This window comes from Typha latifolia, chromosome 8 (genome assembly GCF_019914945.1).
Source record: "Typha latifolia isolate L0001 chromosome 8, TyphaL0001v2, whole genome shotgun sequence".
NCBI lineage: Eukaryota > Viridiplantae > Streptophyta > Magnoliopsida > Poales > Typhaceae > Typha > Typha latifolia.
The window spans coordinates 7,055,462-7,078,836 of NC_133093.1; the positions used below are offsets into that span (position 1 = coordinate 7,055,462).

Here is a 23,375-nt window from a genome sequence, read left to right on the forward strand (position 1 = left end):
AAATAATAGAGTACTAGAGAACTAGAGAAATTGGAGCCGGAGCAGTTGTCATTGTTCAAATATGATAAGTATACGAGGGGTTGGGTGTGAATTGGCTACTCTACTCCAAAAGTGAGTATCTGGAACTCCAAATTGGTAACATCCAATATTGCTAAACACCACCGTACTCCTCCGTATTCTCAACGAACCAGTATCCCAAAGAAAGAAAGAAAGAACGATAAGGGTTTTAATGCCTTGACACCATCTCCAGTTATTTGTTGGGAGAGGGATTAAAACTCCCAACGGGTCCAACTACTTCAAAAACTTGGTACCAATTATGGATACTTTTTAAGCAGATTCATTGCTTCTAATGTAGCTCCAATCCAGTAAACAGTTACTTAGGTTAGACATAAAACAGAGCTAAAAAATTTACACATTCTCATTATATAGATAAGCTGACCACCATTTCCCTTTGGTTTTATTGGTAAAAAGAATTTCAAAAATCACACTCCATATATTAGCTAACCATTATGAAGTTAACATACGTTGATACAGTAAAAGGGCAATAAGGCTCCACAAATAAGTTGCAATATTTATCAAACAAATTATAGTTCCTTATTTCCTCACTTGAGTGTATGCTTAACAGAAAGTCGAAAGATACTGCATTCCTCTAATTGTGCCTGTTCATTGATTGGTTTGAGAATACATCGCCTACATCATAGATAAGCACACATCTCACACAAGGTGAAAAGGTAATATAAGATTGGATTGCCGGAACGATCAAACATATTAATTTCATCAATAATGGAATCTGCTCAATGCATAGGCCAATCACGAGCTGCTCTCGGAGCAACAAACTAACGCTGGTTTAGCCAAACGAATAGGAAAGAGTGAACAAGCTCCAGAAAACAAGTCACTTGGACGGTGCATCAAAAATAAATTCATGCCGATGTAAAACATAAAAGAAAAAAGAACACGACCTCCTGGAAAGAATTGAGGAAAAATCTAAAACCTAGAAGAAACATCTCAAGAAAAAAGAATACAGAGCTGCAAGTTTCACCTAGCAGGAAAGCACTGCCACTGACATATTCAAGTAAAAATGCATTCTTTTTCAGAATCCAAAGAACAAAATATGCCATCTAAAGGAGAAAAATGGTACCTACCAAATCACAAAAAATGCATATCTGATGCAGCAACAAAACAGTGAATTTACCAAACAAATCAAAATGCTTGACATCAAATATGATATCAACCAAGACAATGTGTCCTATGCTAACAAAAGTTCAAAAGATAGCAGCATCACTTCAACCAATTTTGTCGTGCCTCCTTCAATTACGAAATAATAGATGGCTAGGAAGCTCCACTGTTTAATAACCTTAAATTTCAAGAACAAAGGTCTAACAACACAGACAACAGCTCGATCATAATAATGTAGCCGCACTGAGCCTGATTCTTAAAGCCTAGAACACAATGAACCAACTTCACTACTACGACCCTCAAAGTTTCCATTCGTACATTAATGCCAGCGAGCTCAGTATGCTAAGTGTGAAGCTGCAAATTTCTTTTACGTTTTGTGAAGAACAAAAGCAACTGTCCTTATAGAAACAACCCAAAGAAAAGCCTACATGTCAAGCAACAATAGGAACAAGGACCACACTACAGTTGAAATCAGAGATAGTAAATCTATCTCAGAATGGAACTAAAAGAAACGGAATAGATCTGTCTACTACTGTAGCCAAACTGAAAGCTAGTAAGTCTGAACTTACAATTAAGAATTTTAAAGGACAAGCTATACATTACTATAAATGAAAGGGTAATGCTGCTTCCATAGAACAGGCTGTTTATGTCTACAAATCAAGCTAAAAAGGTTGTTTAGAATCCAAAGTTCACAGTGAAAATAGTATCACATATAGCATCTATCTAAGTCAACTAAATTTTACAGCTCAAATAGCAATCTAAAGAACAAACCCACCAGCCTGAGCTGCTCCTAACCTGCGACAAGAATATCTATTGTCCTTGAGCCAAAGAGAACCTTGAACTAGCGCAATCTGATACGAGTTTATCTAGAAAACATCAGTAGCTGAAGTGCTTTTCTATCTTCCATAAGGGTGATAGCGACCAGCACCACCACCATAGCCTCCCCTAGCACCATAGAGTCCACCTGAGCCATAACCTGCACCTGGAGCAGAATCATAACTACTTCCATAGCTAGAACCACCATAATCCCCAGCTTCACGCCCATAGCCACCTAAGCCACCACCATAACTCCCACCAAACCCTCCACCATATGAACCAAGGCGACTAGAATAACCAAATGAAGATTCTCCACGATAACCTCCTAGGCCACCACCATACCCACCATAACCACCACCATATTCACCAGCAACTCCCCCATAACCACTGAAACTCCCAGGCCTAGGACCAAGACCTCCAGGTGACCTATAGGATGAAGGGCCAAAACCGCCACTGCCATAACCACTATAAGAGCTGCCAAATCCATCAAAACCATCAGCATAAGGACGGCTCCTAATTTCACTATCAAAAGAATGAGGAGGTGGGTTAGAGGGTTTCTTTGGTTCAGCCTTCTTGATCTCCACCTACAGCAAAGCAAGAAATAAATCTATATCCTGTTATACAACAATCCACAAAACCGAAACTACAACATCTGAAGACCTGCAATAAGTTTTAACTACGAGAAAGTAAAGCTAATGATGCAAACTGTCTGTCCCCAAAAGATTCATGTCTCCACTGCATAATATATTTATCAAGCATGGATCTCTGGACAGAATATATGATTGTGCATGACCACATGCATATGTGCTTCAGACTCTTGATGGAAGAGTGTACTAAACTCACCTGCGAACCAGCTAGATCAATCATATTGCCCTTTTTGGCTAACAAATCATCTACAGTTTTTTCAGAGTCAAAGACAACAAAACCAAAGCCTCGAGAGCGGCTGGTTGCATGGTCACGTATAATTTCATGGTCCACTACCTTCCCAAACTTGGAGAAGAAGTCCTTTAGTTCATCTGTTCAGTTTCATTTCCAAAATAAAATTCATCAGAAACTTATAAATTTAGTAATTACACCTGATGGTCAAGTATAATGAAAGCAAACAAACCTTCTGTCAGAGTCGTTGGAATCCCACCAACAAATATTTTCTTGGTCTTAAAATCTTTGAGAGGAGCAGCACCTTTTGGAATAGTTCTTTTTATTTCAACCTGCATATTTCTAAACCATTAGAAGATTTACATAATGCAAAGAACTGCAGCTACTTTGCCAGGATCAGAGAAAGGCACAAAGAATAGAAAGTTGAAGTGACTTTGAACACCAAGTTGTCAAGTAGTCTACCACAAGACGCCATTAGGAAAATGTGGCATCACTAGTTAAACAATAAACAGGTCTTCAAAATAACAATAGCTGAAGATTTTAGGATTTAAGATAACACTCTGTAGACAGAATACAGACCTTAAAATTCAAAAATAAAATAAAGTTGAATTTTAATTTCACACCAAGCATTATTGATTAATTTTCACTGATTCTAAATCAAAGCCATATTTTTCTAAATTGTTCAATAACACCTTACAATTAGTTTGGATAACTTACATTTTAACCTTATCCCCTGATTAACTTATGGACACATCAGAAATTACCAAAGTACCCCTGGTTTTACTTGAATGGGACATAGTAAGTATGAGCCTAACTTAAACACCAAATCCAATTATTCTAAGACTCAAACATTAGTCCAAAGAAAAACAATGAATAATTTGTCAAACTTTGTGAGAAAAATGGCATGATTCTTGGATTACAACCATTTACATTAAAAACAAACAGAATATCCCTTTTTACTGCATTACTGTTTGATTTAATTATGTTAAATACTTGGTTGACCAAAGGTGTATTTTGACCATTTTTAGATACATAAAGGGCTCAATTTAAAAATATAGAAAGGCAGGTTGGAGAAAAAGTAAATCAATTATGGTGCAAAATGAAAATTTCCAGCTAAACTTAAAAACAAAGCCATCACAAAATTAAGCTCACACCAACAATATGTGTTTATCACGTTAATCAACATAGAGTTCCAGAAAAACAACACTGCAGAGAAATATATGTTCACGTCTAAATTCAATGCACCATAATTAAGGCACCTCAGTTACCACAGTAAGAGAACTTAAGAAAGATAGACATCCAAACACAAGCCAATCTTCATCTGTAGCTCAGACATGTGACAACTCTAGTATCAAGAGATCCTAAACAATTTCAGCAGTGGCAATCAGATTTCTCCCTCAAGGTTGATACAGAATGTATCATGAGATCTAGGTTGCCTCAACAAATCCTACTCTACCCTTAAATTTTGAAGGGGAAAAGACATATAAAGAGGGGATAGAAAAGCATAACAGGTCAGATAAATACAAATATGCCTAAATACAGCATATTGGCTTTCTGTTGTAAGATCTCTAGATACAGGAGTAAATGGTTGAAAATTGTTACAAACCCGCTAAAAAATTGAGGGTGGGCAATTATAACTGTCAGATCTGAATGCAGCAAAATAATCACAGTAACTTGTTAGTTGTTACCACCTGGTTTAGATTGTTCCATGCAAATTATGCCCCCAATAAGTAAATTTAGTTTCATATCAATAAGCAAGGTAAAGTAGGAAATTGCACCCATTGCACGACCATTCAAGAACCCACCATATGCATTGACACTCATTCTGGGATAATGCCAGGTATAAAGCTGCATATTTATCAGCATTCTAATGGAGTATAGCTATGGAAGGGGGCAAAAAAATTTCCTGTAGTGTCTCATGTGGATTGCACACAAGCCTGTAGAGAGTTATCATATAGGTGTAAGCTGCATAAATACCCCAGTTGATAAAATGCTAGAGATAATCGTTTGGAATTTCCTTCCCTCAGTCCTCAACATTTCTTAAAAAGAAAAATATGAAAAGCTCCTTCAGCTACACTGAACACAAGGATAGTCTGATATGCTTATTACAAATTTCATTACACATAAGACAGTGAAGAATTTAATAGAATCTAATAAGGAACAGAACTTTGTAAAATTCTGAAACCAAGAACCAATAGATCCAACTGTAGCTACTTTATTATTTAATACTTATTTACTTCTCTTTTGCTGTAATTGCCCCTCAAAACTATGGATCAGTAGGTGACAGCAATGAGTGTCGAGATCTATAGTAACTTGGTGAGAAATCAGAGTTATTAATATAAGATCTTTCATGCTTGAGTACTTTGGGCAGGGCTTTAAGGTTGATGCTAAAGGTGTTATCCCTCTGATGGACAACAAAAGTCTAGTAGACTTTATATGGTTTTAGACTTAGGATTATTAGTTAAAATTTTATTTTCTTTTCTCTGGAATTACTGTAGCGTTAGAACTGTAGCCGTGAGTTGTGTCAAAATTTATTATTATTTTGAAGGAAATCTAAATAGTCTAGATAGAGTTTGTTTAAATTATCTAAAGGGTCCTACTGGATTTAAAGTTTGTTTTAAATTAGGGGGTTCCTATAAAGGGTTATTGGAGGATCATACATGTAATAAATGATGGATTTATAAAAAGAAGGTTCTTTTGCCGGGCATGCCATGTTATCTCTCTCTCTCTTCCTTCCTATCTATTATCTCTGCAAAATATTACTCTCGTTCTTTCATCTTCTACCTTTTCTTGTCTCTTCATTGATCTCTTTTAGAAGGTTACCATCAAATCAAATGACCCTACTTTGTCCCACATCACTCTCACTTTTCATCAATGCTCTCCTCGGCGTCGATGATCGATGGCATTATTGGATTAGGTAGAAGGAAAGGGAAGGGATAAGCCACAATAATTTCTATCCAGCTCCAAAAGAAAAAAAAAAGAAATAGGTGATCAATGAAAAACAAAGAGGAAGTGAGGTCTGCAGCTTCAAGTGAGATTCCAACGCTGGTTCTTTCCAAAAGGATTTGCTTTGTACCACATCACTCTCATTTTTCATCGATGCCGCTCTCGGCATCGATGATCGATGGCATTATTGGATTAGGTAGAAGGAAAGGGAAGGGGATGAGCCACAATATTTTCTATCCTGCTCCAAAAGTAAAAAAGAAATAGGTGATCAATGAATAACAAAGAGGAAGTGAGGACTGCAGATTCAAGTGAGATTCCAATGCTGGTTCTTTCCAAAAGGATTTGCTTCTATCAATGGGATGGCAAGTAATTCTGGGATGGAGAAAAACTACCATGGAATGTCACTTCTTACGAGGGTAAGTGTGGAAGATGGAACCTATAGAAGGGTGACAAGACTAAAGTCTGACACAAATCCTCACAGGTGGATTAATGTATGTTGAACCTCTTTGATTGGGAAGATAATACACAACTAAGATAGTTTAGGGTTTTAAGATATGCATTGCTATATTTCAGAAAGTGTGAAAGTGCCGTTGTATTTGTCCGTTTTTAAGAAATGATATTAAGAGCAGCACAATATCTAACATAGCTTAGCAGAAGAAGCATGTACAAAATGATAAAAAGAAGCCAAAGGTAACCATAAAGAACTTTATCAACAACTTCCAGCCAATGAGATAAACTTACCTGTTTTCCATTGATGACATGGTTGTCCTCGATGACTCTGTCCACCACAGAAGGATCTGCATAAGTGATAAACCCAAAACCTCTAGGTTTTTGGGTGTACCGATCTTTCATTATGACAGCATCAATAATCTCACCATACTTTCCAAAATGTTCTTTGAATGTTGCTGAATTGTGATAAGGAGGAAATATTCTCAGTAACTGTCAAATTGTGCAAATTACATACTAAACCATGTCTGTCAAACAAAGTGACACAGGAAATTGAACAAAATTGACATGCATTAAAAGGTCTTAATGAGAAAAATAGAAGATCCTATAGAGGGAAAAGGACACTTAAAATTCAAAAGAATCTGATAAAATCAACTAGTTAGAACATATCATAAAGTAAATGATTATGTCCAAAAATCCCAAAAGATGTATGATTAACGTATTAGTGATCATATAACAGAAAGATCTTATTCCAAGAAAAAAGAGTAATTGTAAATAAAATTATATGAGGACCAGTTTGCTGATACTATGGTCATAAGTAGGGATTAACCGAGCCAATCTCAAGCGAGCCAGCTTGAATTGCATCTCTTTATTTAACATATATCTGAATCAACAAATACATGTCTACAAGTATGGACAGATAGAAGAGGCATCCTCTGTTTAAGAACTTTAGACATGAAGAACGAATTTAGAACTTCCTATTTTAAATTGTCTAGCAGGCTCAGATTCTAAAGAACAGTGAGTCATAGGTAAAACATTTTGCACTTTCAACAAGTTATTTTGTGACAAATTCTAAAACGCTACTTTTGCATCCACCAAGGACAAGACTCAGATTCTAAAGAGTGATGAGCATTGTTTGAAAAGCAGCCGCATAGGAAGACTGCCATGAATATCCATAATGTGTTCCTTAAATGCTGTCCAACTGCATATAGGCCATATGCGGCAGCATATTGGCTGCATACTAACCATCAACAATCGGATTTTTGTCGTATATGCATATCGCCATCATATGCATATGAAAGCAATATATCTTATAATAAAGAAATATCTATAGCACTTCATAATAACTTTTATTGATTAATCTTATTGGTTCAACTTATCAATCATACTTTATAACATTTATTGGGTAATTTTATGACTAGGAACATCCTTATGAAGATGATTCTCCATATATTAATTTGCAACTTTATCTATTTATTAGCTTTTAATGCTAAGATACACAATTTAAAAGGTAAAATACACAATACACTCTAGATAATCTATATATATAAATTTTAACATTTGTATTGTTAGATCACATATAAGCCTGCATACTACACATGATGCGGTCACACTGGCAGTGTCATAGCCAGAACAATTTGCACTTTCAACAAGTTTTGTTTAGTGGCGAACTCCAAAATGCTACTTTTGCATCCACTAAGGGTGAGACTCAGATTCTAAAGAGCATTGTCATAGCTAGAACAATTTGAACTTTCAACAAGTTTGTTTTGTGGCAAACACCAAAATGTTACTTTTGCATCCACTATGAGGATGAGACAAGCATTAGTAACATCAGAATCATTAGAGTAGATTACAAATTGTGTACTTCGAAAAAGAAGGAATTTAAGAGGTTATTAAGATACTATGACAACCAATTGCATGGAAGCAAAGTTATATAAATATAAATTCGACATCTAATAATGCAAAATACATAAGAAGACTCAGAATCAAATTACCAACACAATATCATAGACAAGTGAAATACAAATCAGGTTTGTTAAAAAAAGAAAAAGAAAAATAAGGACTACATTTTAGATGAAACTTCATAACCAAAAAACACTTACAAAGCAAATAATTCAAGAACCCAAAGGCACTAAAAATGTGGCCACTAGAAAAGGCCCCATACGGCACGACAAAAGCATATAACTCCTACATATTAAAAAAGCTAGAACGAAAAAATCATGATAAAGGGCAAGAGATAAAGAACATCAAACTTCCACCAAAAACATGAATAAAAGGAAAAAAAATCTTGATGCAGAAAATGATTAAAAGACCGAATGCTTAAGAAAGTACGAATAAATACTACATGACGATACAAGAAGAAACGAAAAGTTAGATTTCTTCAACAAATTAGCATAGAAAGATAGGAACTTACTCATGCTTGTGTCCTTCGCAAGTCCCCCAATAAAGATCTTCCTACAAACCAAACAACGATATTAGATGAAAAACCGCATCACGAGACCCTCGAAGGCCACCAAACGAGAGGAGAGAACACGAGGAACTCCACGGAACGAGAGAGATCGAGAAAGGACTCACGCTGGGCTAGCACCATCCTGTTCCTTGAGCTTCGCAGCCATGACCTCGGAGCCTGAAGCTAGGGTTAGGGTTTCGCAGCTGGAGAGAGCGAGAACGAAGGGACGATTGACAAAGCGAGACAGCAGCTTGCGATATATTTAATATTTTTATCGCTCTCTTGAAGCTCCCACGACCCACGTGGATTTCTCTAAGGAGGAGACGATACGAACCGTCGATTTAGAAAGAAACGGACGCGATTTGAGATCTGGACGTGCCGGATTATGATGTAGGTGGCCCAACCGACTTGGGCCGGGTTGTTGGGAAAATAATTATGCCCGATCCGAAAACTCATCAAATATTGGACCAAATGATTATTATTATTATTATTATTATTATTATTATATTTATTTTTAGGGACAAATATGACTAGAAAAAAGTTCTTAGATTTTAGTAATAACAAGATTGACTTTTATTAAATGCATTCCTTTTTTATATTAGGTACACACTTTTTATAATAAAATATATATAATTTATATAAGAGATGCGCTCAATATCTCATTTTTGCTATTTTATAAATTAAAAGTTTTTTTTCGCAAATGTCTCGAAAAATCTAGCTAACTTCATTAATGAAATTTAAAAGTTAGTACAATATTTATTGATGGAAAATTTATGAACAAAAACACTTCCATTAGCATAGCATGTAAAATTGCTTGTCATTTATTCTTACCATGTCATATATCTTTGCAATTGATTTCTTCATTATTTTGGCATGCATGTTGCATTCATTACGCTTACTTATCATCGCTTAGTTTGCAAAAATATTATATCTTATATGACTACTACTTATGATGAAATTGATTTACTCATATTATCATCTTAATTCAATTTGGTTTCATTATTATTATTCTAATATCAAATTAACTCTGCATTTGCTTCACTTATGTTTTACTTAGCATCTAGTTGTGAATATTATTGTATGTGTTCAATACTAATTAGAAATTTATCTTGAATCATTTATGAGGTTGTATCGAGTTTAGAACAAGTTTTTAGAAAATATGTTTGCCATGGAAGTGTCAGAAGAGAGTTTAAAATTCTTTGTATAATGTGACAATTTCATGCACAAAATGCATTCAAAATTATGTAAACATCCTTAGAAACATTGTATATAATGTGAATAGTATTGAATGACCGCATATAGTTCCTAGTCAATGCACTATACATTGGAGAGACTCAAACTCAGAACAAATATAATCTGTTTGACAAAATGTGACAAGCTAACATACATTTGAGTTGGTTAAAAGATGAATATGAGCTCTCCATTAGTTGTGATCTCTTCCTATTATAATATAAAAATTTTAGAATTTTTCTAAACATCTTTCTCATATCTGAGAATCCCTAGAAGCTGCCAATTATTAAGAGCCATTGGAGCTTACAATAATAATTTTAGACAATGTATGATCGATACATTGTGTGTGATCGATGTGAGTGAGAATTATAAGTAATTGCTTGTCTTAGCCATTGGAGCTTGAAGATGATTGATCTTGGGGAGCTAAACAGTATTTTTACCGCCCCTTGAGATGAGTTGAGAAAAAGACCTAAAGATAGATCTGCAAATTAAGTTGAAATTATTAAGTAAGATCGATTAATTTATTAGCAAGAGAGTTTGGGCGAGTGTCTGAAATACACTTACAATTGTGTGTGATCGATGTGAGTGAGAATTATAAGTAACTTAATTTGATTATGTCTCATTAGCGATTTGTATAGTTACATTCTTTTTTTTCCTCGTATGTGGTAGAGGAGTTTCCATATAAATCTTATTATTTGCAATTGTGATTTCTTACATGTTTTTGTAGCTTTAACTTTGTATACTCTCTAAACATTATTTATAGGATGCTAGCGAAAAATAAAATAAGATAACTAAAATAAATGACAAACTTAAAAGAATTTGTTTTCCACTCTCTATATATAGGGGATAAAATCGATGGCATATTAACTCGAGAAGAGAAAGATATCAAAATACATATAAAATACTCAAATTACCAACTATCTTTCTCTCCTACTAGAGCCTATTTTCTCATCGCTGAGACCAACAAAAAGGAGAGAGGGCAAAAATTAAGCTCTTTATAGAAGGAAAGAACTCATCCACCCCACAAAAGTTTGATAGTGAGGTGTGGACAAATCTAAGGAGGAGAGAGTAAGAGTAGAGTGAAAGGAGAGAGACAAACTTAGTGAACCACAACCTAGTTGAGAGTAGAATCTCTTATAATTTTCTGGCCAAAATAGTTATAGGGGATTATGAGGGGAAAGAAGGAGAGAGGTAGTGGAGTGTCAATGGCGACACTGAGGAGGCTCGCTTAGAAAATAAGGAAGACGAAACAAAATCCTAGGATAGTTAGGGCTAACCTTAACTCATTCTTTTGTAAGCGATAAGTTTATATAACATTCAACTTTGTATGTAAAGTTAGGTAAGTCTTCTTCAAATACAAGGATAGTATAGTAGAAGAAGATATAGATAATGAAATTATACGATGATAGAATCTTATATTATTAAAAAACTCTCAGCTCACATATATTGGTGGATTATAAATGGTAAATCTTAGTTTGTTGACTCTCTAGGACAGTCAATTACTTGTTGTTTTCATAGAGAGGTCTTTTCCTTTTAATAAAGTAAAAAATAACTATTCATACACTAAATGACGACTTACATTATAAATTTACAAAACTATTAAATATGCATACTACTTTTAGAACATAGTGGGCTGTCCATAAAAAGTTGTAAACTATACATCAATCTACACACAAAATAGAAGGTTACGAGACTTGTCCATAATTATTAGCACAAGGTGGCATATCTTATAACAAATTAAGTGACCATAGAAGTTCCACACAATTCCATAGCATATGGTTGTCCTGCAAATTCTATACATATATTATACTAGCTTTTATAGGTTTTAAGGATATCCCTTAGTCAATTATGACTATTACAAACTAAGAAGACATTCAACGTTACACACAAGGTTGGGTGAATTGGAAGTCAAAAGAGACCGTTCACAATCCGCCAACCCTACTATCATGCTATATTTCAACTCACAAGTTGAAGTATCTAATAAGTAAACCCCTTAATGTCGCTTAATATCAACTTAGTCATAATTAAATTTAGGTCTTCGGACATTCAAGACACTTTAGTTTAGGTTGAATTTGTATGGGCAATGACAAATCGCTAACCTGTTGTGGTTGAGCAATATTTTACTTCAATCATTTTCGTAATACATTTGCTATTGATGATTATATATGTTATATTCAAAAAATTATTGCTCTTGCATGTTAATAGATGTTTTAGCTTTAATTTCACTTAAATTATGAAACAAAATGAAAATCTATTTGATTAGATTTGTCATACTTTAAATAAACCAATAATAAATAAAAATATATAAGATTTACAAATATGCATAATAATTGAATGAGAATTATAATAGAGAAACAAACACACTATCATATGACAAAATTTATGTAGTTTTCCAAAGTTGGACTACATCAATAGCTATACTAAAAAAAAAGAACTACTACTAATTGGAGAAAATTATAAAATATAATATTTGAGATTACCTTTTGATAATACAATAATGTTAAGAAATTCTTCACCATAGAAGAGACGATGCCACTATTCCTACTTTAATGGCCAAGCAAAAAGATCATGCTCAAACACTTAAAATACCATTAGCCTCTTTCTAACCGAAGAAACTCAAATCTTATTAATTTAAAGATTTTTTAAAAGTATATTTCACATAAATGTCATTTTAATTCAGCTTTCGTGTATGTTATAAAATTAAAATTTGTATTGGTTTTACATGTAGCTATCCCACAAGGGTGATCTTATCATTCATTTTTAATATATATTATTGCTATTTACATAATTAAATTTGGCTGATTATTTAATATGACATGTTTTATTCATGAAAATATTATGACTTATTTGGACTATATAAAAATCAAGTAGATAGTAATCAATATGACTTAAAATGGTAAGTTTCCAAAACAAAATCTTTTGGCAAATACTTCAATGCACCTTTAAAAATTATAATCTTAATCCAACTGCTATAATAGCCAGGTTTTATACCCGGTACCGGTACCGGTTCCAAAACCACATTACGTAAGAAAAATAATATATTAGTTAAGAAAATTAATTACGTGTGCCTAACTTCCCAATTTTCTTGTTATACTCTTGAAGATCTTAACCATTAGATCTTCATCAAAGTGATTGATAAACAATTAACTTTACGGTATGGAAGAAGCGCTCTACACGTTTTTTTTTCTTCCGTTAAGATTTCTCTTTTAAATATAATTATGCCTTAATTATAGGAGATATCATTTAATATTAAATAATTTAAATCAATCTTAAACTAATGAGAGATATATGCAAATAATAAAAAATAATCAAAAAGATAAAATGTAATTAAATTTTTATCAAGTTAATTATAAAAGACATCAATACCCTTATTTTGATATGTATACATTACTCTCAGTTAATGATATATATGTCTTTTACTTAATAAAATATTAAGATAATATAATTATTAAAAAATAATGTGCAAGATTATATATCTAAAAAAATTACGAGCTGAACCGGTAATATCTTTCATTCCTATTATACCCCTAAAGATCTTAACCGTTAGATCTTCATCAAATTGATTGATAAAGAATTATTTTTATTGCATGGAAGAAACCCTCTTGTATCTATCTTTTGTGGTCTTATTAACACGCTCATGGTTGGCTCCTCCTTTTCGTCAACTTTCTTTTTGACTCTATTCGATTTACTTCCTAATAGAGAATCACACGTATTATGCATGTAGTCGCAGTCAAATTCTAAGAGTGTATAACAAGTATTTATGAGAATAGTGACCTCTAATATCAAATTTATGATATATATGATTAGAAACTTTTCTAACTCGATTATTCCTACTTATAATGTCTATATTATAATCACTCGATAATCACATAAACATAAATATAGAATATATACCACTTTACTTTCTGGAAGTCAATGGAGAATCCAAGGTGTGTCCAATATAGCCAAATTTCTTCTTGTTGTTGGCCTTAGCATTTTAAGGAATTGATTTAGTTTGACCGAGCTATCCTAAAATTTATTAAGAGTAGAATTAGTTTTACAAATTTCTTTACGACTTTTTATTTTTCCAACCAAGTTCTCTTTTGAACTTGCTAGTTCATGAACTTTCACTTCTAGAAATTGAATTTTATCCAAAAGTGATGAATTTTTATAAAAGAGAACAAGAAAGTAGGATATAGTTTTTTTATACTTTTATGTAGAGTTCTTTTTTCTTGTATTTGATTTTCTCAAGCTCTTCTTCAAGATTTTAAATTTGGTTCATCAGGTATGTGTAACACCCGTGTTTAATATATATATATATATATATAGCGCACATGCCATGCGCGTGCACTCTAACCGCAGTGCACGCGCTTGGCGCGTGCACTGACTCCTTCTTCCTCCTCCCCCACCTCTCGCAATTAGTTGCGAGAGGTGGGAAAGAAGTGAGCCGGAGTGGAGTTAACTCCACTCTGTTGCCCTCTCCGCCTCTTCTCTATTTAAACTCCACCTCTTCCCCTCGAGTTCTCTTCTTTTTGCAATTCCTTTTTCTTGCTCTTCCCTTCTCTCTTTTCTTTTCCGAGCCGCCGAAGACCTCGTCACAGATAGCGAGTCACCGGAGTGCCGACAGCCAACCAAAACCCCCTCACCTCGATCCTCGGGTTAGCCTCCATCCCCTCTTTATTTTAATTTAAAAATAGCCTAGTTAATCATGTTTAATTAGGAATTTTATTATGTCTGCCTTCATCGGAGAAATTCGCTGGCGGCAACCCTCGGATCGACTACCCACCAGTCCGGGGAGTTTTTTCGCTTCAGCCCCTTGCCGTGGGTACCCAGTTTGGGTACCCACGGAGCACGGGGGAGGCAATGCCATGTCGCCTCCCGCCGCCGGGTTATTTGGACTCAGGCGGCCACCATTGGCGGTGTTGGCCCTGCTCGACAGCCTCGACTGACTCACCTCTTCATGTGGAAGAGGTGGGTACTCGAGATGAGGGCTTCGAGCCCTTCTTTCACTGCACTTGGAAGCTCCTTGGCCGCCGGCCATGGAGTTTCTCAGCTCTCACCATCGGCCATACTGGCCGATGGTTCAAGCTCACCTACAATCCAAGTCGACCTCATTGACTTGGGGACCTGATGCTGCTAGGCTGCCGGCGACGGGGATCACCGACAGCAACACCACTTTTCTCCTCTATTTTCTTCTCTAGCAAGGAGACAAGGAGAAGGGGTAAGGGGTTGGGCCAACCCCCACGGCACTCTCTCTAGGTTATGGCGTAGGCCGCAGCCCAAGTCCTCGATGGACTGGGCTCTAGAGCCCAGTCCACCACCTTAGTTTCTAGTGGGCTGCGGTAGGCCCACAGCTCACCTCCTCACCCTGATGGACTGGGCTCTAGAGCCCAATCCACCATCTTAGAGTCTTGTGGGCTACGGTAGGCCCGCAGCCAACCATCTCAACTTGTTGGACTGGGCCTTTGAGCCCAGTCCAATGCGCCTTAGAACCAAGTGGGCTGCGGTAGGCCCGCAGCCCACCTCCTCACTCTGTTGGACTGGGCTCTTGAGCCCAGTCCACTGCCTCTAGTCTAGTGGGCTGTAGATAGGTTTGCAGCCCACTCTCTCTCACCTAAACTTGCTGGACCTTGAGCCCAGCCTNCAACCAACCTTTAGACCATAGATTGATTTATTATTAGTCTTTTATTTTCTTAATTCTGTTAGCTACATAAATTGTAATTATTTTATTTTTCTCAACCATGTTATTAATAAAATTAGGATTAATACATAATTAAAATAGGTATTTGAATTTTTTATTCTTTTCAATTATCTTCGACACTTACAAATGTGAATGACTCTAAATGACTATTTTTTTTAAATTAAGACAAAATAATATATTCGGACCTAGAAAATCAAAACTTAATTTTTTACAACAAGGTAGTAGTCCTTTTAAGTTCATCGATCTTATGTTTATTTTATTTATAAATTATTAGACCCATTATTGTGCGGGAAGGATCTCGAAATTCAAGAAGAACCGACTGATTAGGAGAGTAAGACAGATTCCAGAGATATTCTAAGCGAGTAAAATTCTGTAATAGTTACGAAAATGCATACTTATGTCATTTCTTACCTATAATAATTAAATGTCGTTTCTTACTTATAAAAATTACATGTTATTTCATACTTGCATTTAATTACATGTCAATTCTTACTTGTATTATTTATCACTTAATGCACATGTATGATAGACTCTATGCTTGTTTATAATACATGTTATTTTGATGCTTATGTTAAATAAATAATAGAGGTCATGGCACCACGTGCACGTATTATTGTTAGTCAAGTCCTAGTTAGGCAGTGCCCCTTTCACCCACTCAACCCGGGGTTAAGAGTAAAGTGTATTATATAGTATTATATTAGCGGTCTACACCTGAGGCTGATAGCTGGTGGAGCGTTCAGGTGATTACACTACCATAGTTGGAGACTAGTCTAGTATGATATTAGAAAAGATGATTAAGAGGTAGGGATTGTAGTTCTAGTAATACCCAAGGACGCAGGGTCAAGGCATCTATCGAGCTGTGTGCTCTTAATCGCCGTATGTGATGATTCCGCTCTGTGCGATGATTACTAGAGCGGTGTTGATAGGCCTACGACTGGGGTCCTTAGTCTGATGGCCACAGACAATAAGTCATATGCAGCGTCGCCAGGCATGTATGAGCGATAATACCGCTAGATGACTAGTCCCCCTCGATTTTATCGTGCTTTGTGAGATATGTCATTGTGACTCGATTTTTGTATGGATTTCTATGTAAATTGAGCTATACTGATAAAAATTATTAAAAGTCATAATGTACACTTTCCCTGACATGTTATGGGTTTTCATTTCTATTTATCATGTAATATTCTTAGATTACTATTGGATTTTACTTGCTGGGCTTCGTGCTCACCGCCATTTTGGTGAAAATATTTCAGAGATGATTATGGAGAATGCGGATATCGAGGAGTAGTAGATTCATTTCTCTATTTTAATATTTGTTTATTCTATTATTTCTAGTTGGACTTGGCCCCTGCGAAGGTATTTATGTTTCAAAACTTGTGTTGGACTTGTATTCCTAGAGGCTTGTTGAGGCCTGTGATATTGTAACTTTGGATTATTTGTTGAATTATTATGGTATTCCTAGACTTATCCAGATACTTTGTGAAATTATTTCGGTGACGGGTCATGTGAGAATTACGTGGAATTTCTCCACGTGAGGAACACGTGATTTTTGGGAGTGGGTGTTTCAGTATGTTTATTCATCATTATCACTTTAAGCTTTCATCTTTATGAAAGAGCATATTATATGTCATGTGAATATTTGTCCCAATATTATTATCATCATTAATGTTATATCTTTTTCTATATAAAATAATCTCACTAGATATATTAGTAGATAATCATTCTTTTTTGTTAGAGTCATGTAAGTCCTCCCAAGTCGCTTTCATAACTTTTTTTGTTATTTTTCTAATTTGGACATTCACGAGAGAAGTGTCCATAATCTTGACACTCATAGCAGTTTACTTCTTTACTTAGAGATTTATCTTTAGACTTTCAAAATTTAAAAGTTGGCTCATGCAGTAGGAGTATAATATTTTTCATTTGTAAACTTTCCTGTTGTCTTCCTTGAGTGATGAGAACAATATTTTGGGTGGAGCGATTGAGTGGACGATTTGCATTGAAAGGAAATATAGATTTTAGATGGAACTAAATAAGGCAGACGATTAAATAGGCAATTAGTAGACAATTAGCATCTAATTGATTAAAACGCTAATCACTAAGATGGGTTACAGGGGTTTATGTGGTTGTGCCTTATGAATCTAGTTTTAATATATCCAACTTCGACATATATTTAGTTTTTCCCTCGCCTAATCACTCAATATAAATTCCAATTGTTATAGCAGGAGAAATTTTTCCCATCTCAAGCAAGGTGGCAAAGCAATCACAAAGGTAAATACAAAGCTTTCCCTCTCATCTTTTTTTTTTTCCAAGGCTCACATTGCATGCACACATTATGGACAGTGGTGGCGGCTGCATTCGTTGCTGTGCCCACATTGCATGCACACATGGTAGACTACGGTGACAATATAATTAATTTACTACTCTTTTTAGATTATGATAATATCTTCAGGGATATCAGATATCAATAGCAAAAGAGATCCGGGATAGTATTATAAAATACTTGAGCCAAAAGACAACAACAAACTGAAGTCTAATTATTACAGTCATGTTTCGTGCTAGTATGTTTAGATTCAAAAAATATTTAGCTGGTATAAAAGGTGATGTTGGAGGCTGTAACAAAGTACTGAAGGAAGTTAAACAAAAAAAAAAAAAATTAAGAAGTTCTAAATGAAGCAAAGAAAAGGGCAAAAATAGTTGGAAAAACTACAAAAATCTATTGATATATCTAAACGAGAGGAAGAGGATGATTACAATTACGAAGACAATGATATTATTGTAGTTCAAAGTTATTTGGGTGAGCAAAACCGACCTCGTACCAAAAAAACTATGGATAAATTTATTGCACTAGATCTTATAATGATTATGCATCAAAAAAGACGAGATAAAATCTCAGTACACATAACTACCTTATGTAGCTTTTAAGCAGTGTTTGAAGTTGTTGGTCAATAGGTCCTAGATTTATTGTTGGGCCTACAGTTTTATGAACTTCGTGAGCCATTATTTAATAAAATATATAGTTAACAAGAAATGGACTATAAAGTCATAAAGATTTGTGGGCAACATAGGATTTGTTTTATTATGATAGATGCTTGAACTGATAGAGAATGTAGAATCATAATGAAACTCTGTGTAAATTTCCATTTGGGCATGAACTTTGAGGTCAATTGATGCCTTTAATGAAGTGCATACATCATAATTTTTAATTAAGGTTATTATAGAGTGTATTGATAAAGTTGGGGAGAAAAATATACAGGTGGCGACTCATAATACTTGTTGTAATATTATAGCTTCATGAATAATAAGAGAAAGATGACCAAAAATATTTTGGACACCATGCGTGGCTCTTTGTTTGAATTTTATGCTGGAAGCTATTGAAAAAAAATGCATATAATACAAAATGTGATTATTAAAGCCAAATCTAGTACACCTTTCACATATAGTCATCATATCACCTTTAGAATGATGAAAATAATGCACAAATAAAAATTTACAACAATATTTCTAACTTTGCATAACCTTTGGAGAAAAGAGAAAACCTCAAGTATATATTCACTTCTAGTGAGTAGTTAAGTAGCAAATGGTCTAAGGATACCAAAGAGTAAAGTTATAATAACAATTCTTATCACAAAATTTTCATTTATAACAGTATTCTATCCACTTGTAAATGTATCATTTACTTGTAGATCTACAAAGTCAAATCTAGTTATAGATTTATTTATTTATCAATGCAAGAAGCAAAAAAAGATATTATGAAAACTTGTGATTATAAAGAGAGTTCATAGAGAGCTACTTGACATTGTGGATGATAAATGAGATTGATTCTTGAGAATTTTTACGGATCACACTTTATATTTAACCAATTTTTACATATCACCCTCTTCGAATTACAAAAATCGCACCCCGTGTTTGCGGATTTTGTAACCGAACCCCTCTTTTTTCTCTATAATTCTTATTTAACACACTGACGTTATTTTGACTAACTCATCATTCCCTCTCATTTTCTATATCACTATACCATCTTTCTCACCTACCTCCTCCAATGTCACCACTGCCACCACCTTTCCTCATCTTCCTCTTTCCCCCTCTCCCCCTCCTTCTCTTTCTCCTCCTCTTCTTCTTCTTCTTCTTCTTTCTTGGGAAGAGAAAAGGAGGATAAAGAAGATAGAGTAATTTAGGTATTTATAAATTATTTTATATTTTATAATAAAATATTTCATTTATAGTATTGTCTAAGTTAACTTCGGGTGTTAAACAAAAATTATAAGAGAAAAGGAGGGGTTGAATTACAAAATCCTCAAAGACGGGATGTGAATCACAAAATAGATAAATTATAGGGTGTGATTTGTAAAAATCTCATTCTTTTTTTATTTTATAATTTTTTGCAAATCTATACCAAAAAAAAAAACAAGAAATAGGCTTGAGCAGCAAAAATAATAAATTAGTCTTTATGTAATTCAATGCTAAAGCAAGAATTTGCAAGGAAAGTTTGAAGAAAGGTACTATAACGTAAAGAATACAGAGAATATTACTCCATGGCTATCTAACTTAAAAATAAATGAAGATGAAATATTTCTTGGGTCTGGGTTAACATGGAGTATGGTTGAAGATGCTTTCGGTGCAATGGAAGTAATGGCTTCAAGGAGAAGTTTTAGATTTGCGTCATGAGGTGCTTCTAGTTTTAGAAAGTTGGATGACATTGATAAAACATATTTGACTCTAAGGATTAGGGGTGACAAAAATTGACCCAACTCGATTACCTGACACAATTGACTCTAAGGATTAGGGGTAGTAAAAATTAACTCGACTCGATAATCTGACACAAAGACTCAGCTCTTAATCGGGTTTGAGCTTAGTCTAATCGGGTTCGGGTTATAAATGGGTCAACCTGCCTAACTTGATTAATAATCGGGTTGTGTTCGGGTTTATACTATTGACCCATTTTGACCCGTTTAAGTATACGGGTCAAATCGGCTCAACTCGCCAACCCCACTATATAAATATTAAACTTCTACATTATAACCCTAACCCTCACACCCTCTCTCTCACCACCTGCCTCCCACCTTCTTTGAAATCCCAAAGTCCTCCCTCCTGCCTCCATAAGCTCTCGCCTCCACCGCAACCCTTCTTTCCTTATATCTTCGACGGGCCTCCCATCCTCTCACCCTCTTCGAAATACCAAAGCCCTAATCTTCTTTGGTAAGCATCTTGCCTCCAGCACCGCCTTTCTCTCCTCAAATCTACGACGGGCCTCCCACCCTCCTACCCTCTCACCCTCTCACCCTCTTCAAAATCCCAATGCCCTTCTCTCCTACGGTCCTCCTTCTCGCGGCTTCACCTACACTCCCGCCCTATCTCCTTAGATCTCCGATGGATCACCATCCTTCTTGTACGCTCGCGCCATCGCTGTAACCGTTGGTCGATTAATCTACCTCTCATACTCCTACCTTTCCTACCCTCCTACCCTCACTATCTCCATCTCTGTCTCTAGAAGTTCATCACCAACATTAGGACTAAACTTTAGTTAATGTTGGTTGTTTTGTTGGTATTGTTGTAATTAAAAGAATGGATTTGTGTTAGGATTTGTATAACTAAGAGTTTATTGTATAATAGATTGTATTTGTGTTAGGATTGAATGCATGGTTAATGGCTTAATGCTTAGAATTATTATTTTTTGTTGTATAAATTTTGAGTTGACAAAAGATTATTGTATAATGTATTATTTATATAGGGTAAATTAGTAAATATTAATTTTTACATGGGGTAAAATAGTAAATAATTAAATATTGCCATGTTATTTGGGTTTAACACAACTCGTTTATTAAACGTGTTATAAATCGTGTCGTGTCACACGTTTAATAAACAGGCCGTGTCCGTGTCTACCAAATATAACCCATTTAATAATCTAATCGTGTTCGTGTTAGAGTGATGTTGACCCAACCCGAACCTGCTTAACCCGACACGATTGCCACCTCTACTAAGGATAACACATATGAGGAAATTGAAGTGAATATAGAATTAAAATGATAATGGTTTTGATGACGAGATAAGATCTAAACTTAGTATTGATCAACCTGAAGCTTCAAGCTGAGTAATAATTAATGTCTTTTATTTTTTCTAGATTTTCACAAATAGGGATGTTATGATTTTGTGGTCTTCGGTTCTTTTATCTTAGTTTTTTTTTGTGAGTGCTATAATATTTATCATTAAACTTTTGAGACAATCTTTCAGATATATTACTAGCAATTGATACATTTTTATTCTATGATGAATAAATATAGTTTTCTATAGATAAACGTTATAGTTTGATAATTTCTTATATGTATGGTTGCCTTAGTTTGGGGCACCCATCGACTCTTGTCTAGCGCTAGGTGGTACATGAACCATTGGCCACTTTGTGTTTTTTAATTTATTAGATGAGAGTATAATATCTTTGACCCTTTTTTGAAAGAAAAAGTGAAATTGCAAATTACCTAACAAATCTTCCAATCTAAGAGAATTAATATTTTTACTTTTCTATGTAGCAGTTACCTTCGTTTGGAATCATTTAGCCATTGGATTTTTTTACGACCTTGCTTTTAGGAATCATTTTGCCGAGGTTGAAACTTGAATTGATAATATCACTTAGCTTAGTGTAGAATTCATTGGAGGTCTCAAACTCATCCATTCTTAGAGTCTCAAAAGAAATAGTAAACTTCTGAAGTTTAGAAAGTTTTATTTTATGTGTACCTTAGCTTCCATTCACTTGTAAAATAACGATAGAATATACATAAGCATTCTAATTTTTAATACTAGAAGAAGAGGGCTAATACTAGTATAAGCTATTGTAGTATTTAGTTCAATACTAGTATAAAGAGTAATAATTATATTTGATATGACATAAAGTTGATATTAAAGTATTGAAGAATAATATTTGTATTGGAAATTGATGATATATTTATCTAAAATTATAATATTTTTATTATAATTACGGACTTAAAATATTTCATATCACTCTATGTAAAATAACCATGCACTGCAACAACATAGCTGTGCACTATGGGATAATGTGGGGTTATAAGCCCACACTGTGAAAAAATATAAGCCCACATATTGGGGTTATATTTTTTTATTACAACTGCAATCTTACTAAACTCTATATACCTACATTTATTATATTTAACAAGTACTTCCCCGCATTTCTGAGATCAAAATATTGTTTACACTTACCCTCTTCGTAAAAAATAAAATTTACAACTACGCATTGAATAAGCCCTACTTCTCCACGCTAGCTATTTCCCCGTATTCTGCCACACTGTTGGTGAATAAGCACGCATTCTTTTGCACTAGTAGTAAATATCTACGCATTCTACCGCACTACTAGTGAATACCTACACATTCATTTGCACTATAGATAAATATCCATGTATTCTGTTGCACTACTAGTACTCACGTATTTCTTTGCACTATGGATAAATATCTACGCATTCTGTCGCACTACTGGTGAATACCCACGTATTCCTTTGCATTGTGGATAAATAAGTCTACACTACATCCAAAGGCTGACAAATACTTAGCATTGAGCACTACATAAAATAAGTCTGCACTGCATGTTGTTATCGATAAATACTAAGCACTGCATAAAATAAGTCAGCACTGTATTTGTAACCCGCACTAACTACCGAAAAAGGAAATGCGAGCATAGTTATAAATTTGCACACTATAGTATAAATCTGCATTCACAAAAATAAATTCGCACCAAGACATATCTTAAGGATA

General features: G+C 34.6%; 1 protein-coding gene across 1 annotated transcript; it reads right to left on the reverse strand.

Moving 5' to 3' along the window:
• Positions 1–1,775: 1,775 nt before the first annotated feature.
• On the reverse strand, positions 1,776–8,990 carry LOC140793810 (uncharacterized). Its single transcript, XM_073145520.1, has 6 exons — positions 8,836–8,990; positions 8,675–8,715; positions 6,556–6,719; positions 3,101–3,200; positions 2,836–3,008; positions 1,776–2,576 (listed from the first exon to the last, which is right to left on the reverse strand). The coding sequence occupies exons 1-6, from the start codon at positions 8,874–8,876 to the stop codon at positions 2,073–2,075; spliced, it is 1,023 nt and encodes a 340-aa protein (XP_073001621.1). The 5' UTR covers positions 8,877–8,990; the 3' UTR covers positions 1,776–2,072.
• Between the last annotated feature and the right edge of the window lie 14,385 nt (positions 8,991–23,375).

Bases quoted from the DNA above. Each gene is read 5' to 3' on its own strand.
- LOC140793810 (XM_073145520.1), bottom strand. From the start codon at position 8,876: ATGGCTGCGAAGCTCAAGGAACAGGATGGTGCTAGCCCAGC. The intron at 8,716-8,835 runs GTGAGTCCTTTC...TTTGGTTTGTAG, and splicing joins CAGGATGGTGCTAGCCCAGC to GAAGATCTTTATTGGGGGAC. The intron at 3,201-6,555 runs GTAAGTTTATCT...AGAAATATGCAG, and splicing joins ATGTCATCAATGGAAAACAG to GTTGAAATAAAAAGAACTAT.